The sequence below is a fragment of the Notechis scutatus genome, chromosome 4, assembly GCF_049901735.1.
Source record: "Notechis scutatus isolate UNSWTSFEM ecotype Mainland chromosome 4, rNotScu1.2, whole genome shotgun sequence".
Taxonomy (NCBI): Eukaryota; Metazoa; Chordata; class Lepidosauria; order Squamata; family Elapidae; genus Notechis; species Notechis scutatus.
In genome coordinates, this window is record NC_142012.1 from 26,932,778 (window position 1) to 26,951,946 (window position 19,169).

Consider the following 19,169-nt stretch of genomic DNA (forward strand, 5'->3'; position numbering starts at 1 on the left):
CACATGGGAAACATTGACATGTTTTTAACATGCATATGGAATTCTGCTTCCTCTTACCATTTGGGATTAGGAAAAATACTTCAAACATACATATATTTGCCTTAAGAAAAGAGGAAGCTCATGAAGTTACAAAGTGTATGAATACGTTCTGTCATTTTGATGCTTAGATTATAAGTATTGTTGCTTAGACAGTCAACTTATTGCCGGGCTTGGAGATAATCTATACTTTGTAGAAGTACAACTTTTTAAAGGCACAAATGCGACCACAAATCCCCAAAACAACCTAACCAAGATTGAGCATATTTAGTGATCACTACAGGCCGAAAAATGTGTGGGTGGGAAGGAGGGAGAATTAGGGAACAAGAAGCCACCCAACTATATTTTGTTGAGAGTTATATTTATTACATTGTATCCACCTTTCCTTTACATAGCTCAAGGTAACAACCCATGAAGTAGATTAGACGGAAACACAATGAGTTATCCAAGAGTGGGTTGTATTAAAAGTTAATGGCATGCAGTAACTTGTGTTAATCTAGCAAGGAGCAATACCAATGGCACTGGGCTATTTATATCCAACCCTCCCCTCCCCCTAAAATCCTAGACGATTACATACATATTGTTTATTATTATAAGGTCATGTGCTGGAAGATACTAGTATTGTGTAAATTAGTTGTGTATTAGAAAATGCTAGATTCGAGCCTTTGGTTTTTCAGTAGGTGACAGAGAGCTACTGAAATGCTTATATAACATATAAACATTTATAACTATAAGTGAAGGGAAAATTGTGAAGTTACTTGGTGAACCAAGGTATCTTCTACAGAAGATCACTGCTATAGTAGAAGACAGAACTATAAACAACTACAAGCAAATAGCATTAACTACAAGCGGTAATCAGAACTGCTCTATGGATTAATTGGCATGCACTGATTTAGTGCGATGGATTCAAGTGCCAATATAAAACTAGTTTATGGACAGGTAAGGGAGCCATCAGAACTAAAGTAATATGTTTAGATATAAAACGATCATTATGTACCTAAAAAAGAATTGCCAACAAAAGTTTTAGATCAGTGAGGATTGTGCCACGTCCAAACTTCAGGAAATTCTCCTGTTCTCCACCTTATATTCTTTTGCTATGGGATTAATATCCCAAAGTATAGGGAGCTGAGTATGTGAATAAATAAGCAAGGAAATAGCATTTCAAATTATTTAAGATGTATAGCTTTGTTCATGTTTTTCCCTATCAATAACTTATCCCTATCATGAACAGCTTTGTTTATGTTTTTCCCCTATCAGTAACATTTGCTTAAAAGGTAAACAACATATAATAACAGTACACATTTGCATGCAGGGGAAAAATATATATTCTGAATAAGGTCATATAGCAGAGGATTGATAATAATTTTCCTTGAGCCAACAGCCCCAACACCAGAGATTCTTAAGACATTTGTGCTGTTCCTTTTCCAAAATATTCCAAAGTTGGCCATTCTTTTTTTTTTAAAGGCCTTTTTTCCCAGAAAAAAGCAAAAATGGCAAAAATGTAATTCATTTCAATTACCTGGCTGTAAATGTGGGCTGGCTGTTGAGTACCCAAATAAGGTCATGTGATGCAGGTGGGCATCAGAATTTCAAATCCCGGTCGTAAATAGTTTTAGATGGGTCTATCATAACTTCGAACAATTGCTAAGTAACCAGTCATAAGTTGAGGGCTATCAACATATATGGATATATGTATGTTGACATATATTGTAATTGTACATATGGGCCAGAACTAGCCTATTTACACTTGGGATTCAGCAGATTTTAATGTGTACCTCCAGCTTGAGCTATATTTCAAATTTAACATAGTTATTACCAGTAATTCCACAGCATCAACAACCATGATCCCTTAAATGTTGGTACTTTAGATATACATTTCTTTAACACATGTTATGAGTTCTGTGCATTTAATAAAAAGTTTTAACGAAGAAACAAACAAAAAACTATACCTGTACACATTGATTATTGCTATCTGCAATTAATATTTTTCCATTTGTAGATGCAGCTACTCCCTGAAGATTTGTAAATTCCCCTTTGTTTCTCCCTTTGGTACCTAAAACAAAACAAAATAGAAAAGATAGCCCAAAATTTCTCTTGCCAAGTGACATCGTTCTTAAGTGAATTTTGCTCCATTTTACAGAAATACCAACATTGCTGTGAGTTCACAAAATTTGAGCAGCATCTGAAATACATTGATCTAACCTCAGGAATGAATTATATCACGAAAAAAACCATTAACCAATCCAATTAATCATTAACTGATCCAAAGCACTTATGTGGAACTGCCCAAAGGCAATAAAAGGAGAAAAGACTATAATGGTCAACTAGCAAGGAAATCCTTGTAACAAGACAAAGTCCTTACAAGCATGAAATAATATTATGGACATGTTTGCAGCTATAAGCAGCAGTCCATGAAAATTTAAAACAGAGGCATTCCTTACCTACTCGGAAGATTAGATCATCTTCAATGGGATTCTCTTTCCTTTTGCCGGTGCTGTACATACTAGCTGGTCTCTTTACAGCCTTCTGTTTCACATGGCCGCTTCCAGGAGACTTAACACGTCTCTTAACTCCTTCAGCAGTAGGAGATACATCTGCTGACCTAATGACTTTGAGTTTGAATGGGCTGCCTTTAATATGTTGATCGTACAGTCTCAAAGACAGAATAAAGTCCCCTTCTTTCTGGAGAGTGTACAAAAATTCGTAAGTGCCATTTTTATTATCAAGTATCTCTCCATCTGCCACACTTCCATCAGGTGTGCTCAGCTCAGCTGTGAGACAAGCATTTCCGGTTTTACAGAGCTCACCATCTTTGTCCTTGGTTGTGATGGTGACTGACATTGGTTGCCCGATCACAGTCTGCTTAAGTCCTTCACCTGTGGCCACTGTTTCAGAAGCCACTGCATTTGTGGTTAAAATAGTACCAAGATTATGAATGGATTTTTTCAATCCTTCTGTTTCTACTATGAAATCCAGTTGATCATTTTCACGGGGCTGAAGAGGGAATTCCTGGTCTGCCAGGTCATTTAGCTTGTCACTCATCTGCTTTTTAACAAGTAACACTTCTGTTTCAGTTCCATGACTGAGTGCCTGGGCGGTAAAATTGCTACAGCTCTTAATATTTTCTTGTCCCTCCAATAAAGTATCAAGCTGATTCTGCAAGACCTTGATAAAAGCAAATACTATGGTTATTTCATTGAAGTTCCAAGTAACAAGCAACACTTCTATCATTAAGTTTCAGTATCTCATGGAAATATCTAATAGTGCAAAACTGGATAAAAATCACACCATATATATTGGACTCAATACAAAAATATTGAATAACATTGTCAAAAAAAAGTCTGTGTTGCAGCAGGGTTTAAAAAATGAGTTCCCAAAAAACAGCAACCAAACAATTTGGAAACTTTTGATTAAATTTGCTCAGCATTCATATGCTTTTTATCCACTTTGAAAAATTTTTAGATTCATGACCAATTTTACCTTATAGTCACAATTACTTTTATGTCTGAACTCAGAAAAAGTCAGTTCCAGCCAGTGGTGGGATTCCAAATTTTTTACTACTGTTTCTGTGGGTGTGACTTGGCGGGCGTGGCAGGGGAACGATACTGCAAAGTCCCCATTCCCTCCCCACTCCAGGGAGAAGGTTACTGCAAAATCTTCATTCCGTCTCCACCCCACTAACCTGCTTTCCAGCTCCGTTCTCCTGTCCAGGGCAACCAAAGATGACCCAGCCGATCAGCTGGGACTCAGGAGGCAGAGAATAGATGGGAGCGGGACCAGTCAGAGGTGGTGTTTGTCCCAAACTACTCAACAGTTCCACTACTGGTTCTCCAGAACTGGTCAGAACCAGCTGAATACCACCTCTGGTTCCAGCCCATAATATACAAGCCACAAAAGCCACATTTAAACTACTTTTAAGAGTTACATCTTCTTTGGTGCAATGTGTTTTATAGCATTTTTGCATATTTGTAACATAGTCCTTTGAGCAATGCAAAGGACCTATTTCTTTATATTCCATGATTTGAGTAGATGTTGAATTAAAAATGTATGCAGTTAGCCAGAATACTACATCCAACTGGAAGTTCCATATGCAAGCAAGAAGAATTAAAATTTAAGTAGCAGAGAGGAATGGACATCAAAGAAAGTATTTTTAAATACCTGTTAGCATCCTTTCAACATGTACTAACCGCCTTTTTAAGTGGAGAGGAAAGATTTGACTCTACAATGCAATACAATTTTACAATACTGGTAAAATGTCTAGTTACATATTGTTAAATTTTAATGCATGTTTAAGGGTTGAAAGCACAGGCATATTGTTCCAATATTCAAGACCCATTGCTTATTTATTATCATTTTGTCTTCCAAATTATAAAACACATTTGGGCTTTATTTTTTGTGATATAATGCACTGTGTCTAATGAAATCGATTATAAACTATTGGTACCCTTTTGTTCTGACCCAGCTCCCCAACTATGATAAGGTGAACTCAAAAGATTCCTTTATTAGGAATGCTGGCAGCCCCGGCAAAAAGTTTCTCTCGCAGACTAACAAGTCCGGCCGGCTGGAAGATGAATAGTTGCCTGACACACCTATTCATCTCCTTGCCTTTTATCCCCAGACCTAGGGTGGGGCCTCGCTAGCAGCGGTGGCTTTTCTTTGCCCAGGATCAGCCCACGACTTTCCACTGCTCTACTTTTCTCTGCCCTCTGAGCAGCCGCGCATCAGGCACTAGACCCAGCTTCATCAACCACCTCCAGACCTGGAAGGCTGTTAACTCTCCATCTGAGGGCTGACAGATGGCCCAGGCTCCGCCTCTGTCTGTCTGTCTGTCTGTCTGTCTCTCTCTCTCTCTCTCTCTCTCTCTCTGCGCCAGCTCCATTCCCTCGTCCCTCTCGGAACTCCCAGGTTGCCTGATTCTGACCCTGCCCCCCAAGCCTCCTCCTCTGATTTGGCTGTTGGAGGGGCTGGCGGCCCATAGGCCACAATACATTTGTGTAAATGCTTTAATTTTTGGTTTTCAAAATTATCAGCCACACATACATCCTGAAAATCCAACAAAAAAGATGTTCATTTAAGGCCATCTCCAATTTCTGCTTCCTTTAAACCAATACTAGAGCAATGTTTCTGAAGCTGTTTATTTGTACAAGACACTAGTTTTTACATAATAACAACGAACTGAGAAAGTCAAATTTCACTGGAGTGGCTATTTTTATGACACATTTGCTATTTCCAAAAGTTTCCTTCATTAAAGAAAGTATGAATTTCAGTCATTTTTCCAAATGATATAATACAGTCATTAGAAACAGAGAAATATTTTAATGATGAGAACAGAACTCTTACTTTATGTTTAAGGCCATAATTTACTTCCAGTTCCATAAGCAAAACGCTCTTGCGAACATTTAATGTCTTCTGGAGTTCATCAAAAGTGGAATGAATTTCATCTACAATGCTGGTCTTTTGGTTGGTCAGTTGATGGATAATTTCAGATATGAAGTGCAATGCAGTATCTATCTCTGGAAGCCTATTAAAAACAAGCAGTTCACATTTCAAATATCAATGCTACAACTTCCCTTCAACATTCATAAGATGTATCATTACACAATTATTAAACTTTGAATAATATTCATAATGACCCTTCACACATAGTGCCAAGCCATAGTTCAATGTTATGTTTGAATGCAATGTTCAGGCAATCTTTGACTTCACAATAGTTTGTTTAGTGACTGTTCAAAGTTACAATGGCACTGAAAAAAAGTGACTTATGACCATTTTTCACACATACGATCTTCATAGCATCCCAATGCTCATGTGATCAAAACCCTGATGCTTGGCAAGTGGTTCATACTCATGATTGTTGCTTTGTCCCAAAGTTATGTGATCACCTTTTGCAACTTTTTGACAAGCAAAATCAATGCGGAAGCCAGATTCTCTTAACAGTTGTGTTAACTTATCAACTGCAGTGATTCATTTAACAACTGTGGCAAGAAAGGATGTAACATGGAACAAAACTCACTTAACAAATGTCTCACTTAACAACATAAATTTGGGGCTCAATTGCAGTAGTAAGTCGAGTACTATCTGTATTACAGATTTGACTTTTAGATATTTGCTTCCCCATTCTATCTTGTGAGAAACATTTCATCTTTTTGCGTGAATAATATATAATAGTTATCAATAAACAGATATAAATGTAGATTGGATGCTGACTTTTCTACAATGTTAAAATCTGTACACAAGCATTAGCTGGATTTACAAATCTTTCTAAGGCAGAATTTGATTATACCTTAGTATCTTGTATGAATCCAATAAACTGTAAACATTCAGTAAGCTGTAGCTTAGAGCAAAATGTGAGGCACACACCGACTTGGTGATCTTCAGGGCTATGCAAATTTATATACACATCTTTTTTTAAAAAGTTTTGTTAGTATTATAATTTTCAGATAATACAAATATTGTCAATTCTAAAAGAATCTTGAATTATTTCACTTGCAATTGTAAGCTACAATTAATTAAAATTTCCATTAAATTAGTGTAGAACAAGAAGTATGTTTGTGCTCAATATATAATTGATTCCACTTGCCTCTCCCTGACAGCATGGGCATTAAACAGAAACAAACAGTTCTGCCTGTGATGTATCATTACAAAGAACTAAGAAATCTGGTTTGTTCTCCCATATCAAACCATCTGGATTTGTTTAACTACTCCTGCTAACAGGAACCAAAGGGAATAACTATGCAGGAAACAAGAGCATGCTGCTCATTCCCAATGAGCCAAAATCCTGAAAATTTCTGGTCTATATTTACATATAAAGTTGGCCAATATATTTTACAATATGCGGGCTTGTTTATGAAACTTTGACATTTTTGCCACCAACTTTTAAATTAGGAGTCCAAAAAGTTGCCTATCATTTTTTCTTATATGGACTCTGACAGATAGGATCAAAGGTTTGGTCCTTTTTTGTACTTTTCTACCTAAAAAAATTACTATTTCTGGATAAAGTCCTGCCTTCTTCCACTAATTTTTAGAATACGGACACTGAAGTTCGATACAACCCTTTAGTCAACTAAATTTGTGCAATGCTCCAGTTAAAAAATTTGGGTAGATGACAGAACCCTAAGAATTCAAAAGTTGCTTTAAAATAAACTTTAAAAAAAACTTGGCTTAACATTATATGAATACTACCAATGTCTCCTAAGCATTTAATTGACTATTCTATAAAACAAAAAGAATAAGTATAATAAATCCAGATCAATATTTTTCATTTAAAAAAATGCACTTTATAAACATTCAAAATCTTCATGAAAGTAAAAGCTCAGGAAGTAAAAGTTATCTGTACATTCTCCCAAAGAGATACATGCAACATTTTCAAACAGTCATAAATAATTTGTTGTTTTTGCATTTCAGAAAAGTTGTTCAATATGATGCTCCTTAGATACATGAGACTCAAACTTTTAGAATTCCCAGACACACGGTCTGGAAAGTACAGTATAACCATTACTCATCTGGAAGATTCCAAGCTGGAGAAAATTGCCCTAACGTGCAATTCTATAACCAGGAAATTTTTTCATAGTTTCACCTTTTGTTCACAGCATCTAACTGTGTTTGAAGAGAAGCCTTGTGTTGTTCTACTACATCCTTAAGAGGGACTGTTGGATGTTCTGCATGTTCTCCTACTGTGCATTCCTGGCACATGGCTGTCTCACAGGATTGACAGTAAAACTCCATCAGCTGATTAAAAATAAAGAAACATGTATTCTTATTAGAATGTCAAATGTTCAGGTTTGAATACATTATTTCTAATTCTTTGAGTGATACATTTCAATGCAAAGTTGTTTTAAACCAAAGACATGCAGTATTTCCCTAGCAAATTCTGAGGAATGCATCATACAGGAACACTCCCCAAAAGCGGGACCTGGAAAAAAGTAAACTGAATTAGTTTTAATATCCCATTTACAATTAATTTATGTAAATAAAATCCGTCATGTGTGTAATCATTTCTCCCTTCTGTTACAGTGGGCAATATTAGGAAAAGCTCTGATGTCCACAGGTAAAAGTGGATGAAGGAAGCTACACGAAGCTTGGAGCATTTAATTTGATCATTAATTTTTACTGACTGCTTAGTTAAATCCAAAGTAATTTCCTCTTTTTCTTCTGGGGCAAGTAAAGAATTTTCTGGGAGAGTTTAATCATGTTATAGATTGAGTATTCTTTCAGGACTTTCAGATATTATGTACTCCAAGCTTCTGAAAATGAAATTTTCTTTTTTGAATCATTTTCCACACTATACCTATATGTGCCCTATTAAGAGGCCTTTCTTTTCTGCATTCAAGTTTGTCATGCCTGGAAAAATCTAGGCAACATTTCTTGGCAACATTTTACAGAAGTGGTTTGCCACTGCCTCCTTCCTTGGAAAGACAACCATGGCTGATTGAAGCAGCCTTAGCTTTGCCAAATTTCAATCGCATGGGAGACATGGTTCCCAGATTATTTCAGTTAGGCCATTTGAGGTCCACTGATTAAAAATGTTGCTCTGGGAATGCATTGTTTCTTTCACCCAACTGAATATTACGAAGAGACACAGGAGTTTTAGTAGTATGTAAAAATGTTGTTTTAACCATTTAGTTGTGTCCAATGTTTGGAGATTTTATAGGCAAGCGCTCTCCATGCTACCCTTTCAAGCACAGTTTCTCTCCATTACTGGATATTCAACATTGTATCAGGTTTAATGTTATCATGCCAGCATGTTCTTTGATAGCCCTTTCTTCATGTAGCATAACTATTAAATGAGGTAGACGTTAATCAATCGAGGTTGCCTCCAGTTTGTCTCACAACTTAGTTTGGGATATGGAATCAAATGCTTTGAAGTCAATAGTTAGAATAATTATAGAAATAGTTATCCATGATAACATCCAATAATACTGAAAATTATCCCATACTTATACAAATACAACCTTAAGAGTGTTTTATTTAAAGCATAACAAATTACTCTTCATTTTCTCCATTCTTCAGCCTTAAATAAAACTGCTGCATCTTGCGCTGTAGGAGTATTAAGTTACTTCGTAAATTCCTGAAGCATTACTGATACCTTTTGCAATACAAATCAGAATGGTATCAGCTTTGCATTTAATGAGGCCCATATTTCTGGCACAAACACGTTTAATGCAAAGTAATGTAAGTTGCTTAGGTTGATGTTTTAAAGTTGATCAGATTCAGAATGCGCGCATTAATTCTCACATTTCTCAGGCAGATTAAAATAATACACCAGTGGGAATGCTAGTACGGCCAAGATTTTCTCACGCTTCAATAGAAAAAGAAGCAAGTATTTCACCTATCAAAATGATGCTTACAGTATTTCATATTGATGTATTTCTGTTTAACCTCCTTAAAAAGAAATAACTACAAGGAGTAAAGGGGCTGTAAGATTTCGTAAAAGCATGTCACCCAGAGAAAAAGTTTTTGTTAATATTTTGTTTCTTCTAAATGCCACAGAGAGTAACAATTCTGATGACACACTAATCCTTAAGATGGTTTACAACAAACGAGTAACATCTTGGAGCTTGCTGGTCCCTATGGCTGAATCAACCCTCTCACAAAGGGCTGCAGTTAGTAAAATTATAGCAAATCCAACTGTTCAAAGAACCAATGCTTTGCAACATACCAGTTCTGTAATTTATTTTTAAAATATTAAGAATCATATTCTTAATCAAATGAACAAATTGCCAAGTTTAAAGAATATACAGATAGTCCTTAACTTACAATAGTTCGTTTAGTGACCGTTCAAAGTTACAACAGCACTGAAAAATGTGACTTATGACCCTTTTCATAGTTACAACCTTTGCAGCATCCTCATAATCATGTGATCAAAATTCAGATGCTAGGCAACTGGTTCATATTCATCACCTTTGCTGTGTTCCAGGGTCATGTGATCACCTTTTGAGACCTTCTGACAAGCACAGTCAATAGAGAAGCCAGATTCACTTTACAATCGGGTTAACAATCAGGTTATCAAAAGCATCACTTAACAACTGTGGCAAGAAAAGTCGTAAAATGGGGCAAAATTCACTTAATAAATGTTTCACTAAACAACAGAAAATTTGGGCTCAATTGTGGCCGTAAATTGAAGACGACCTGTAGTAGATACCGAGGAGGTTTACATAAGCACATTGGAGCCTTTCATGTAACATAGATATTAAATGAGGTAGAAATTAATCGAGGCTGCTTCCATTTGTCCCACAATTTAGCTTGGGATATGGAATCAAATGCTTTGAAGTCAACAAAAGTAGCACAAAAGTTGCAGGATTTATTCATTTTTCAATGAAATTATGGGAGTACTGGGCATTGGTCAATGGTAGAGTGGCCCTCCCTAAAGCCAGTTTGCTCCTCTACAAATACGTTTTATTCTTAGAGCCAGACCTGGAATTGAAGGTATATCATGTAAAGATTGTTGATTGTGTTGAGGCGGCTTATTGGTCTATAATTAGTAGAACCGTCCTCTCCCACTTTTTTATATAGGGACAATGACCGAAATTCACAGGGTCGAGGCAGGTAAAGAATGAGGTAGGGTGATAAACGTATGTTAGAAAAAGATACTATGGTACAAACCAATCTCTGCAATCTTCCCTCCTGAGGGCTGAGTTTGAATGTTTGTATTACTACCACTACTAACTCCATCAGGACTATTAGCAAATGAAAAACTACTGCTGCAAATATCTAGTCCCTGTTCCCAGAAAACAAACAACACAGAATTCCAACTTGCATAAAGGTGTGTGATGGTATAAAACATGTTTGCCAATAAATCACATCAGGGTACTTATAGGTGGAAAGATGTAGAGTATTATGAATTACATCTACAACAGGGCTGTCAAACTCCCAGCCTTCGGGCTGGATGCATCACATGCTGGCCACGACTACGCCTGGTTTAGCAAATGTGGGGAAAGTCCTGCTACGTCATGTGATGACGCCATGATATGAGTTTGATACCCCCTGATCTAGAAGGTAAAGTGATGCTTGAAATGGTTGGAATAGTGAAAGAAACAAGAAATGTTCTGTTTCTTACCTCTGAAATCCCCTCTTTCATTATTGGATGTAAGTACATTGTAGTAGCTCTAGAGCTGTGCTTCTCAGCCTTTAAGATGAGTAGACTTTAACCTCCCAAATTCCCCAGCCAGTGGCTGGCTAGGGAATACTGGAAGTTGAAGCCTTCCTATCTTGACATTGCCAAGGCTGAAACACTTGGCTATAGTTTCAAGGATTTCCAAGATTTCAATGTGTTCCAATTTGTGCAGCAAGGATACCTTATTGTTCATATTACATTGGCACATTTTGCATGCAATATTATGCTGGCTAGTATATCTGCAGTAAAACCAGTCTGACAGCTTAAAATGGAACCATAAAAATAACAAACTGTCCAGATAATTCACTTATAGCCAGAGTCCCTTTTTTATATGTGCATTTGTTTTATTCTTACTAATGTTATCAGAAATACTAGATACAGCGTTAGAATATAGATATAGTGAGAAAGAAATTGTATCTTTTAATAGAATATTTATTTTGCCATACCTGGTTGCAACAGTTATATAATGAAGTTCTGTGTGTGTGTATGTATTTATACAATTCTGTAAATATATTATAAACAATGATCATGCAGACCAAAGGTATGAAAGTATTCCCAGAGATCAAGATGGTTTTGTCTTTCAATAAATACAGCAATTTATGAAACAAAGATATAAAGAAAGTCATTCATCTTTGGAATCAATAGAATTTAATTAGTGTTAGCATTTAATTTAATTAATCCATTTAATTAATCCACTAAGCTTAAGCAAATGAATTGAGGTATATAATTACTAATTTAAAGAGCAATGAAAGAACATTAGTAAAACATTTCATTAATGTCTTAGCATTTTTCAATAAGCATTTATAAAATAAAAATATATAGGTTTAGAAGTCACAATTGGGACCAGTAACTTGGTCATTAAGCAAAGCTGTCATTAAGTGAAACCACAACAGTGGTTACAATCTTCCTTCAGCTTTTCTTTGCTTTACTGGTCCACAACAGACATAAATGCAAGGATTGGTCTTAAAGTTATTTTTTCATCTCTGTAACTGTGAACAGTTGCTAAATGAAACACTAGCTTAATGAGGAATATCTGTCAGGAAAACTCAAGACTATATTCCGAAAGCATTAATATAACAGTCTCTTGGGTATGCACACAATTCCTCCAACTTACATCATTTAATACCTTTATCTATGCAAATATATGGTCACAATGGAAAATAAAATATTACCAAAATCAATTATACATATAAAGCAATAATGTTTCACTCATGTCATTTCTTTTCTACAATAAACCTCACAGGAATCAAATCCACTTACATTTCCCTCATGATTAGGACAGGAAAGTGGTTTCCCTGAAGCTACAGCTGTGACAGTCTCCAAGATGGCAGCCTCCTCAATACTGCTGTCTGGAGTTCGCTGCAGGACATCCATTAGGTTGGTGATGAAGAAATTGTTTTGCAGTGCAGAAACCCCTTTCTCTGGAAGAATAGATGTCTGGCGGCACACGGGGCAAGAAAGGGTTAAGCTATGAGCTGGAATGTAATTCTGTAAACACCTAATGGGGATAACAAAAAAGTTAATAATTAGCATTCCTTCATGCTTCCAATTCTCTAATTCATCTCAAAAAGAGGTAAACTCTTCGGCATTTAAAATTTGTACTTCCCTGACAACGACACAGATATTCTTCAACTTACAACTGTTTAACCATAGTTCAAAGTTCAAAAGGCTTGGGTAAAAACTATAACCTATACTCATATGTATGACCGTCAGTCACATCACCCTCATTGTCACATGATCACAGATTAGGATTTTGACAACTGATTTACGACCTGTTGCAGCATGTGGAGTCATTTGAACCAATTTGTGGCCAAAAATGTGCATTGGGCAAGCTGGGTTTGCTTAATGCCTCTGTGACTCATTTAAAAACCACAGTGATTCACTCAACAATCATGGTAAAAGATGTTGTAAAACTGGGTCTGACTTGATTTACAACCTCAATGACTTATGATGGAAATTCTGGTCTGTCATAAACTGAGGATTACCTGTGATGAAATATTGCAGACCTTTAAAAAGGTGAAACAGAAGGAATGTGTCTTTGAAGGAATCAAAGAAAATGATTTTTCATGTACTCAGATTTCCTTCATCCCAAAGAAAGTCAAAATCAGAGAGGTCAATACAGGCACTTACTACATAGCATCCTAAAAATATAGCAACCCTATAAAGTCTCATATATCTTGCAATATACAGGAACTTGTATTAAAATTTTATGATATTCTGGTGATTTTCTGTGATAAATATTTGTTAATAACCATGCATAATGTTTAAAACATGAACATACTCCTTACTCCAAAATGCCTTTGAGATGTCTCGTAGCTTCCAGCCAGCATGCCAACCACCTGCACAGCATCAGATTAAGAGAAGCTGCCTTAGAGCCTAAAGCACATTCATCTTTTTGCATTGCTTCCCAGTTTACAATGGGTCACAAAGAGGCTTAAATCCTCTCCCCACAGGTAAAAATCAACCTAGGTACAGCTTTCAGCTAAAGATAAAGCTAAACTAAATCTGCCTGTGATAGCCAAAGGCATACAGCTAAAGCTGAACAGATTTCATATCATACAACACAAATTGAAGAGACTGTTTTAAATATTATAGCAAGGTGTCAAACTTTATTTCATTGAGGGCCACATCAGGGTTGTGTTTGGCCTTGGGGGCTGGAGTGGGTGTGGTCAGCTCGATGTCACTCATGTTGGGGGCACCGGTGTTAGTCCCAAGCACTCTGCCAGCAAAAATGGGCTCCCGAACTCTGTTTGCGGCTGCGATGGCCTCCTGCAACCGTCTGCCAGTGAAAAGGGCACGGCCCTCCCAAGCTCCATTTTCACTGGCAGAGGCACTTTGCTGTTTCCAGGGTGGCCCTGAAAGCCAGATCTAAGCATCCCGCAGGCTGAATCCCGCCCACCGACCTTGAGTTTGACACCCCTGTTTTATACGAAGAAAAATTATGTTGTGGACATATGACATGTATTCAATTGCTTAAAAACAGCAAATGCAATCAAACCTTGTAGATGATGAAACACGAAGATTAGGAAACATTTAGTTCTACTTTCGGGTAGAATTACAATATTCTCACATTATTCCCAGTATGATATGATTTAGATGTAGCTTTTATTTGTATGGAAATTAATGCAGGAAAATCACCATTCATTTCCATGTAACAGAAACAACAGCAGTACTGCCAAGGACATAAAGATACACTGACAATAAACTAAGTTTTAAGTAAAAAACAGTTGCCAAGGCTTCATTTCTAAGTATCTGAAACAAACTTTACTATCAATGCAACTGACTTCCAAGATAGAATAGAATAGTCATTTTCTATTGTCTCATTTAACTAATTATGGTTTATTTCATGTCAAGGAACGGATTATGGTCAAGGGACAAATGGCATCATGAAAATGCAACAAAAAGGAAAAGATAAAGAGCCAAGGAGCATTTATTCTTTTATTTATTATTATTGTTAGTAATTTTAGAAAAACCTTTCTACCGCAACGACCATTTATTATTATTGTATTAAAGGTAAGCCTAAACCCCCGGGAAGTCATTGACATGACAATCCAGGCAGGTTCAATGGCTGGATTGACTTAGACACTAAAAAACACTTACCTCTCACAAAAAGTATGCAGGCATGGGAGCACTTTGGGATTCTTGTAACGGTCCAAGCATATGCTGCAGATCAGAAACTGTTTGTCAATCTGACGCACGACAGGACTTGGGATATTGGAGCCTTCACTGGCCATCCTAGACCATTGACATATGGATCTTGCTCTTTTTCACCCTGCACACTGCTGAAATGTTTTAAAAAATGACAAGGTGTTTAAAATTAAAGAAATATGTAACTCCCACTGACAATAAACCTCTTTATCCTGACTAAATATAATTATTTACTGCAACGTGGGGCACATTTGTTCTTTTTTGCCCTTAGAAATAAGGCAGCACACTACTGTAATATTCTTTTATCAAAAATCTGGGCAGCTGCTAATCACTGCATTACATTAAAGCAATCTCAGAGTAGCCTGCATAAAGAGAAGGGATCCTAAGCAATTTTCCCTCCAGAAATATAGAAATTTTGTTTTAAAAAAAATCAAAATATAGATTGCCTCAGCACCAGAAAAAGTACATGAAATAAAATACATATCGAAATAAAAGTGTAACCCGTTCACTTAAATACAAATATCAGCATCTATAATGTGAACTATCTAGTACTTTAGATGCTACCTTAGTCGCTATCGGTTTGGTGGGTGATTGCACATGTGCAATTGTGCGCCCCTAGCGCATGTGCATCTAACAAGCCAATCAGCTTAGAAGATGAAGAAACAAAAAGCTAGGAGAGTCCCTCCCACCCTCCCATGCATTTTTCAGTCTTTTATCCTCTCAGCTGATTTTCAGAGGCTTTTTTCCTCCTCTCAGCTACTACCGGTTGGCTGAACTGGTAGCATACCACTACTGGAACTATCAGCAACAACCCTATAAAGAAGTTGTGCCATTGTCTAAAACTAGCAAGAAGATTTATATAGCATCTTCCAGTAACCTCTTAAAGCAGCTACTCTCAAAGAATCACTTGGTTTTCCTTGGTAGTCCTTCAAATGAAGGATGTGGCTTCCAAAGCTATGGAAGGCTCTTTCTAGGCATATGTGCTTGCAGTCATCTGAGAAATTTAGGAAAAATCAGATCTGTTTATCCAGGTTTTCAATGTTGTTTAATTTTATTGATTTAATTTTAATACTTGCAAATAGTAATCGTACATGCAGAAATATAAACTTAGTACTAAATATATATATATACTTGTTCTAAGTTATTATGTTTAATGGAAGAGGAATTGTTGATATTCTAAATGTTTTTTCATTTAGCATAACTTTTTAAAATGGGTCCTATTCCAGACTTTTCTAGTATAAGGCTCAAACAATATACAATGTCCTATATTGTTTTAACTTAGCCACAATCACCCTTTTGTGAGTGATTATTTCTCAATTTGTCAGCTTTGTTTTTAATTTGCTGTATATTTATTCTTTGACTGAATTGTTCCACACCACTGCCGAGTACAATTTTAGTGTATGAACACTGTTGAAAAAGAACAGGTTGATAGAACAGGTTGTTTAGTACCTGGTAAATACATCTTTGTATTCTTTATCTTAGATAAATATATGAATCCAGCAATTCTCCAGTACTCAGTATCCACCAACAATGGCAGGGGAACGTTGAGCAACACGAGAACAGGTGACCCAGAATATTCTAAAAGTAGACCCCACATGTGTTTTTCAATTAAACTGGTTAGTTTTTTTTTAAAAGCCAATGTATTTGTCTAAGACAAAACTCAGAGCAATTAGAAATTTTTGCTTTTGGAGTTTTTGTTTTAGGATTGCATGAAATAATTATGAAAGCACTCCCTTTGGGAAAAAAATATCTTAAGATACTCATTCCTTTAATGTTCATTGATACAGAATACAAAGAAACCACACTAAAATATACCAGTGCTAGTTTTGACCGAATAATTCAGTTATGGGTTTATATGATATCTTATTCCTTCTAAATGAGCTTTTATTATGTATTATTCCAAATAGAAGTTTACAAGCAGCCCTCACTTAATGGTAATTGGACCTTCTGTCGCTAAATGATGTGGCTGTAAAGTGCAATGCCATGTGACTGCATCACTTAGCAAACAGTAGTCCTGGCAGTGCCCAATGCTATTCTTAAGCAAGGTCCACTGGTCATTAAGTTGAGGACCCACTCACAATGTCTGGCTGGCTTCCAGCAATCATGTCAGCGAGGAAGCTGGCAGGAAGTTTAATCCCCAGATTGTTTACAAGCAGGCTAGAAGGCAGGTAAGTGGGTGCTGCTAGGTGAGACGCAAATGCAGTGGCATGCACGATTTTGGGAATGGGGCAGATACTGCCAGATGAGGGGGGCAGACTAGAACAAATTTTTACCTTCTTTGCTGACTTCCCCACTGACTTTGCTTGTGGGAAGAAGGCAGGTATAGTGACCATAATTAAATGTGATCATGATCACATGATCAGGGTGAAGTGATGGCTGAAACTTTGAGGACTAGTCCTAAGTACCACTCAGTGATGTCACAATTTTGAATGGTCACTGATTAAGGACTACCTGCTAGCATGCCTGTTATCAATAAATAACTTTTACCCATGGCACTACACTACAGTTATGACTAAGTGACTAATACTGTAACTGCATTCATCCAATCCTACAAATCTGATTGTAAGAATAAACCATGTCCTTAAACAATTATTTCTTTCTTAATATGTAAAATTTAACACATTCTTTCATTTTAGAATCAAATCATAGTTTATTTTGAATAGTTTAACTACAGTTTGAGATGTGACTTGGAAGACTTGAATATAATTGATGTGTTTGAAAAAATAATGCATATCTCCATGTTCCAAAGCCTTATGCCACAATGATTTCTTACTGAGCTTATATTTTGTAAAAGTGTACCTTTAAGATCATAATCTTTTATATTTAGGGTATTATACTTTTAATTTTTGAATATCCAACAATTGTACGATCACATCATAAATAATTCTGAAAATAATCTGTTTCTTACAAACTGCAAGCAAACTCCTTTTACATTTAAAAAAGAGAGAGAGAGAAAATGAAATTTTACAATTTTGTATAAATACCAGCTATCCTTAAATAAAGCTGTTAAATTGTAAAAAAAAATTGTTAACCCAATTCTAGAGTACAGCCTTCAAAATAATGTATCTCTTGATAAGGATCTAATGTTAGCATTAAAATCACTTCAGAAAACGACATCATGCTTTTGCTTTAAATGAATACTTTATCAAAATAGCTTTAATACACAGAAAGAATACATGTATAAAAAGCTGGTGACTATGATGCAAGAATCCCTATATAAATATTGTTTTGTTAATAATGACAAAGAAAGAAATTGTGTGGATGTGCCACACCCATCTGGAACAGGAGATACAATGAAGACCCAAGTAATTATTATGTATACATTTCAGCAAAATGTATTATATATGTTAGAATGATTATTCTATCAAGTGAAACAAAACCCATAGAAATAATAGCTTTGCCTGCTCAAACTGCACAGCATTTTCAAATAAAAGCTGGGCTCCGCCCAACTAGTGCTGCCTTTAAGCTTTCAGAGAGAAAACTAAACCGACAATACAGATCAATGATTCACAAAACTCAGGTTCTAAACCACATATTTATGCATGAATAGGTTTCCAGAAGCAACATTTACAATATAATTGTCAAATGTCTAGGCAAATACAAGATTTTTACAATATGAACAGTGGTTCAAAATCAGGTAGAATTCCACAAATGTACCACTCTGACTACTATTACTTGATGGGGAAAAAACCCCTATCAAATCAATAGATTTTCTTTCCAGAAATATTATGAACCCATGAGTAAAATATAAATGATTTCTAAGAAAACAGTTCTAAGCATCTTCAGACACAGGTGTTTCTTCCTTCTAGAAATATTTTTCCACATTGCTTTTAATCACTATAGCCCATATTTTGTTTAAAGAACACATAACTATAAACCATGCAGTATTATTTTTAAACACAATAGGAATATATAAGACGGGGGGAGGGAAGCATGCTAGCTGAATAACCATAAATGCTCAAGACATACCCATCTTCATGAAAAACTGAGCTTAATCAATGCAATACCAAGTTAAGAAATCTTTTCCAGGATGCAGTTGTCTCTTGCAGTCGTCCAAAAGAGCCAATCATAATTACAGTAATATATTAGAGTTTAAAAGTCTCACGTTTAAAGCTGTTAGAAATTTGCTAGGTCTGTAATCATTACTGAAGATGCAGCCTATTTCCTGCTTCAGATAGCAATGCTCCATTCCAGGGAGAAAATTAATGAAAAAAGGAGGCCCAGTCAAGCTCTCTTTCTCTTTCTCTCTCTTTTCCTCCTCTTCAGGTCAAGAACCAAGTGGGAAACCCCTAAAGGATTCCAGCCAATCAATTTTTATTTAGTGCATCTTTCTCACTCAATCTGTGCTGAAAGACTGCAGCAAATGGTGAAA

At 36.1% G+C, this 19,169-nt stretch overlaps 1 protein-coding gene across 7 annotated transcripts in view; it reads right to left on the reverse strand.

Annotated features, from left to right (window-relative positions):
- The window catches only part of TRIM2 (tripartite motif containing 2), a 53,079-nt gene that overhangs the window by 13,803 nt on the left and 20,107 nt on the right, over window positions 1-19,169 (reverse strand). For 4 of the 7 annotated variants that reach the window (XM_026668741.2, XM_087963001.1, XM_026668743.2 and 1 more), the window contains 6 exons: window positions 14,750-14,931; window positions 12,410-12,647; window positions 7,613-7,764; window positions 5,377-5,557; window positions 2,478-3,201; window positions 1,986-2,089 (listed from right to left, as the gene is read on the reverse strand). In XM_026668741.2, coding sequence (XP_026524526.1) covers window positions 1,986-2,089; window positions 2,478-3,201; window positions 5,377-5,557; window positions 7,613-7,764; window positions 12,410-12,647; window positions 14,750-14,883 — 1,533 coding nt within the window. In that variant the 5' untranslated portion in view covers window positions 14,884-14,931. Of the gene's footprint in view, window positions 1-1,985; window positions 2,090-2,477; window positions 3,202-5,376; window positions 5,558-7,612; window positions 7,765-12,409; window positions 12,648-14,749; window positions 14,932-18,766; window positions 18,788-19,169 lie in introns of those variants that run through there. The other 3 variants (XM_087963003.1, XM_087963004.1, XM_087963002.1) reach the window with 2 other exon arrangements.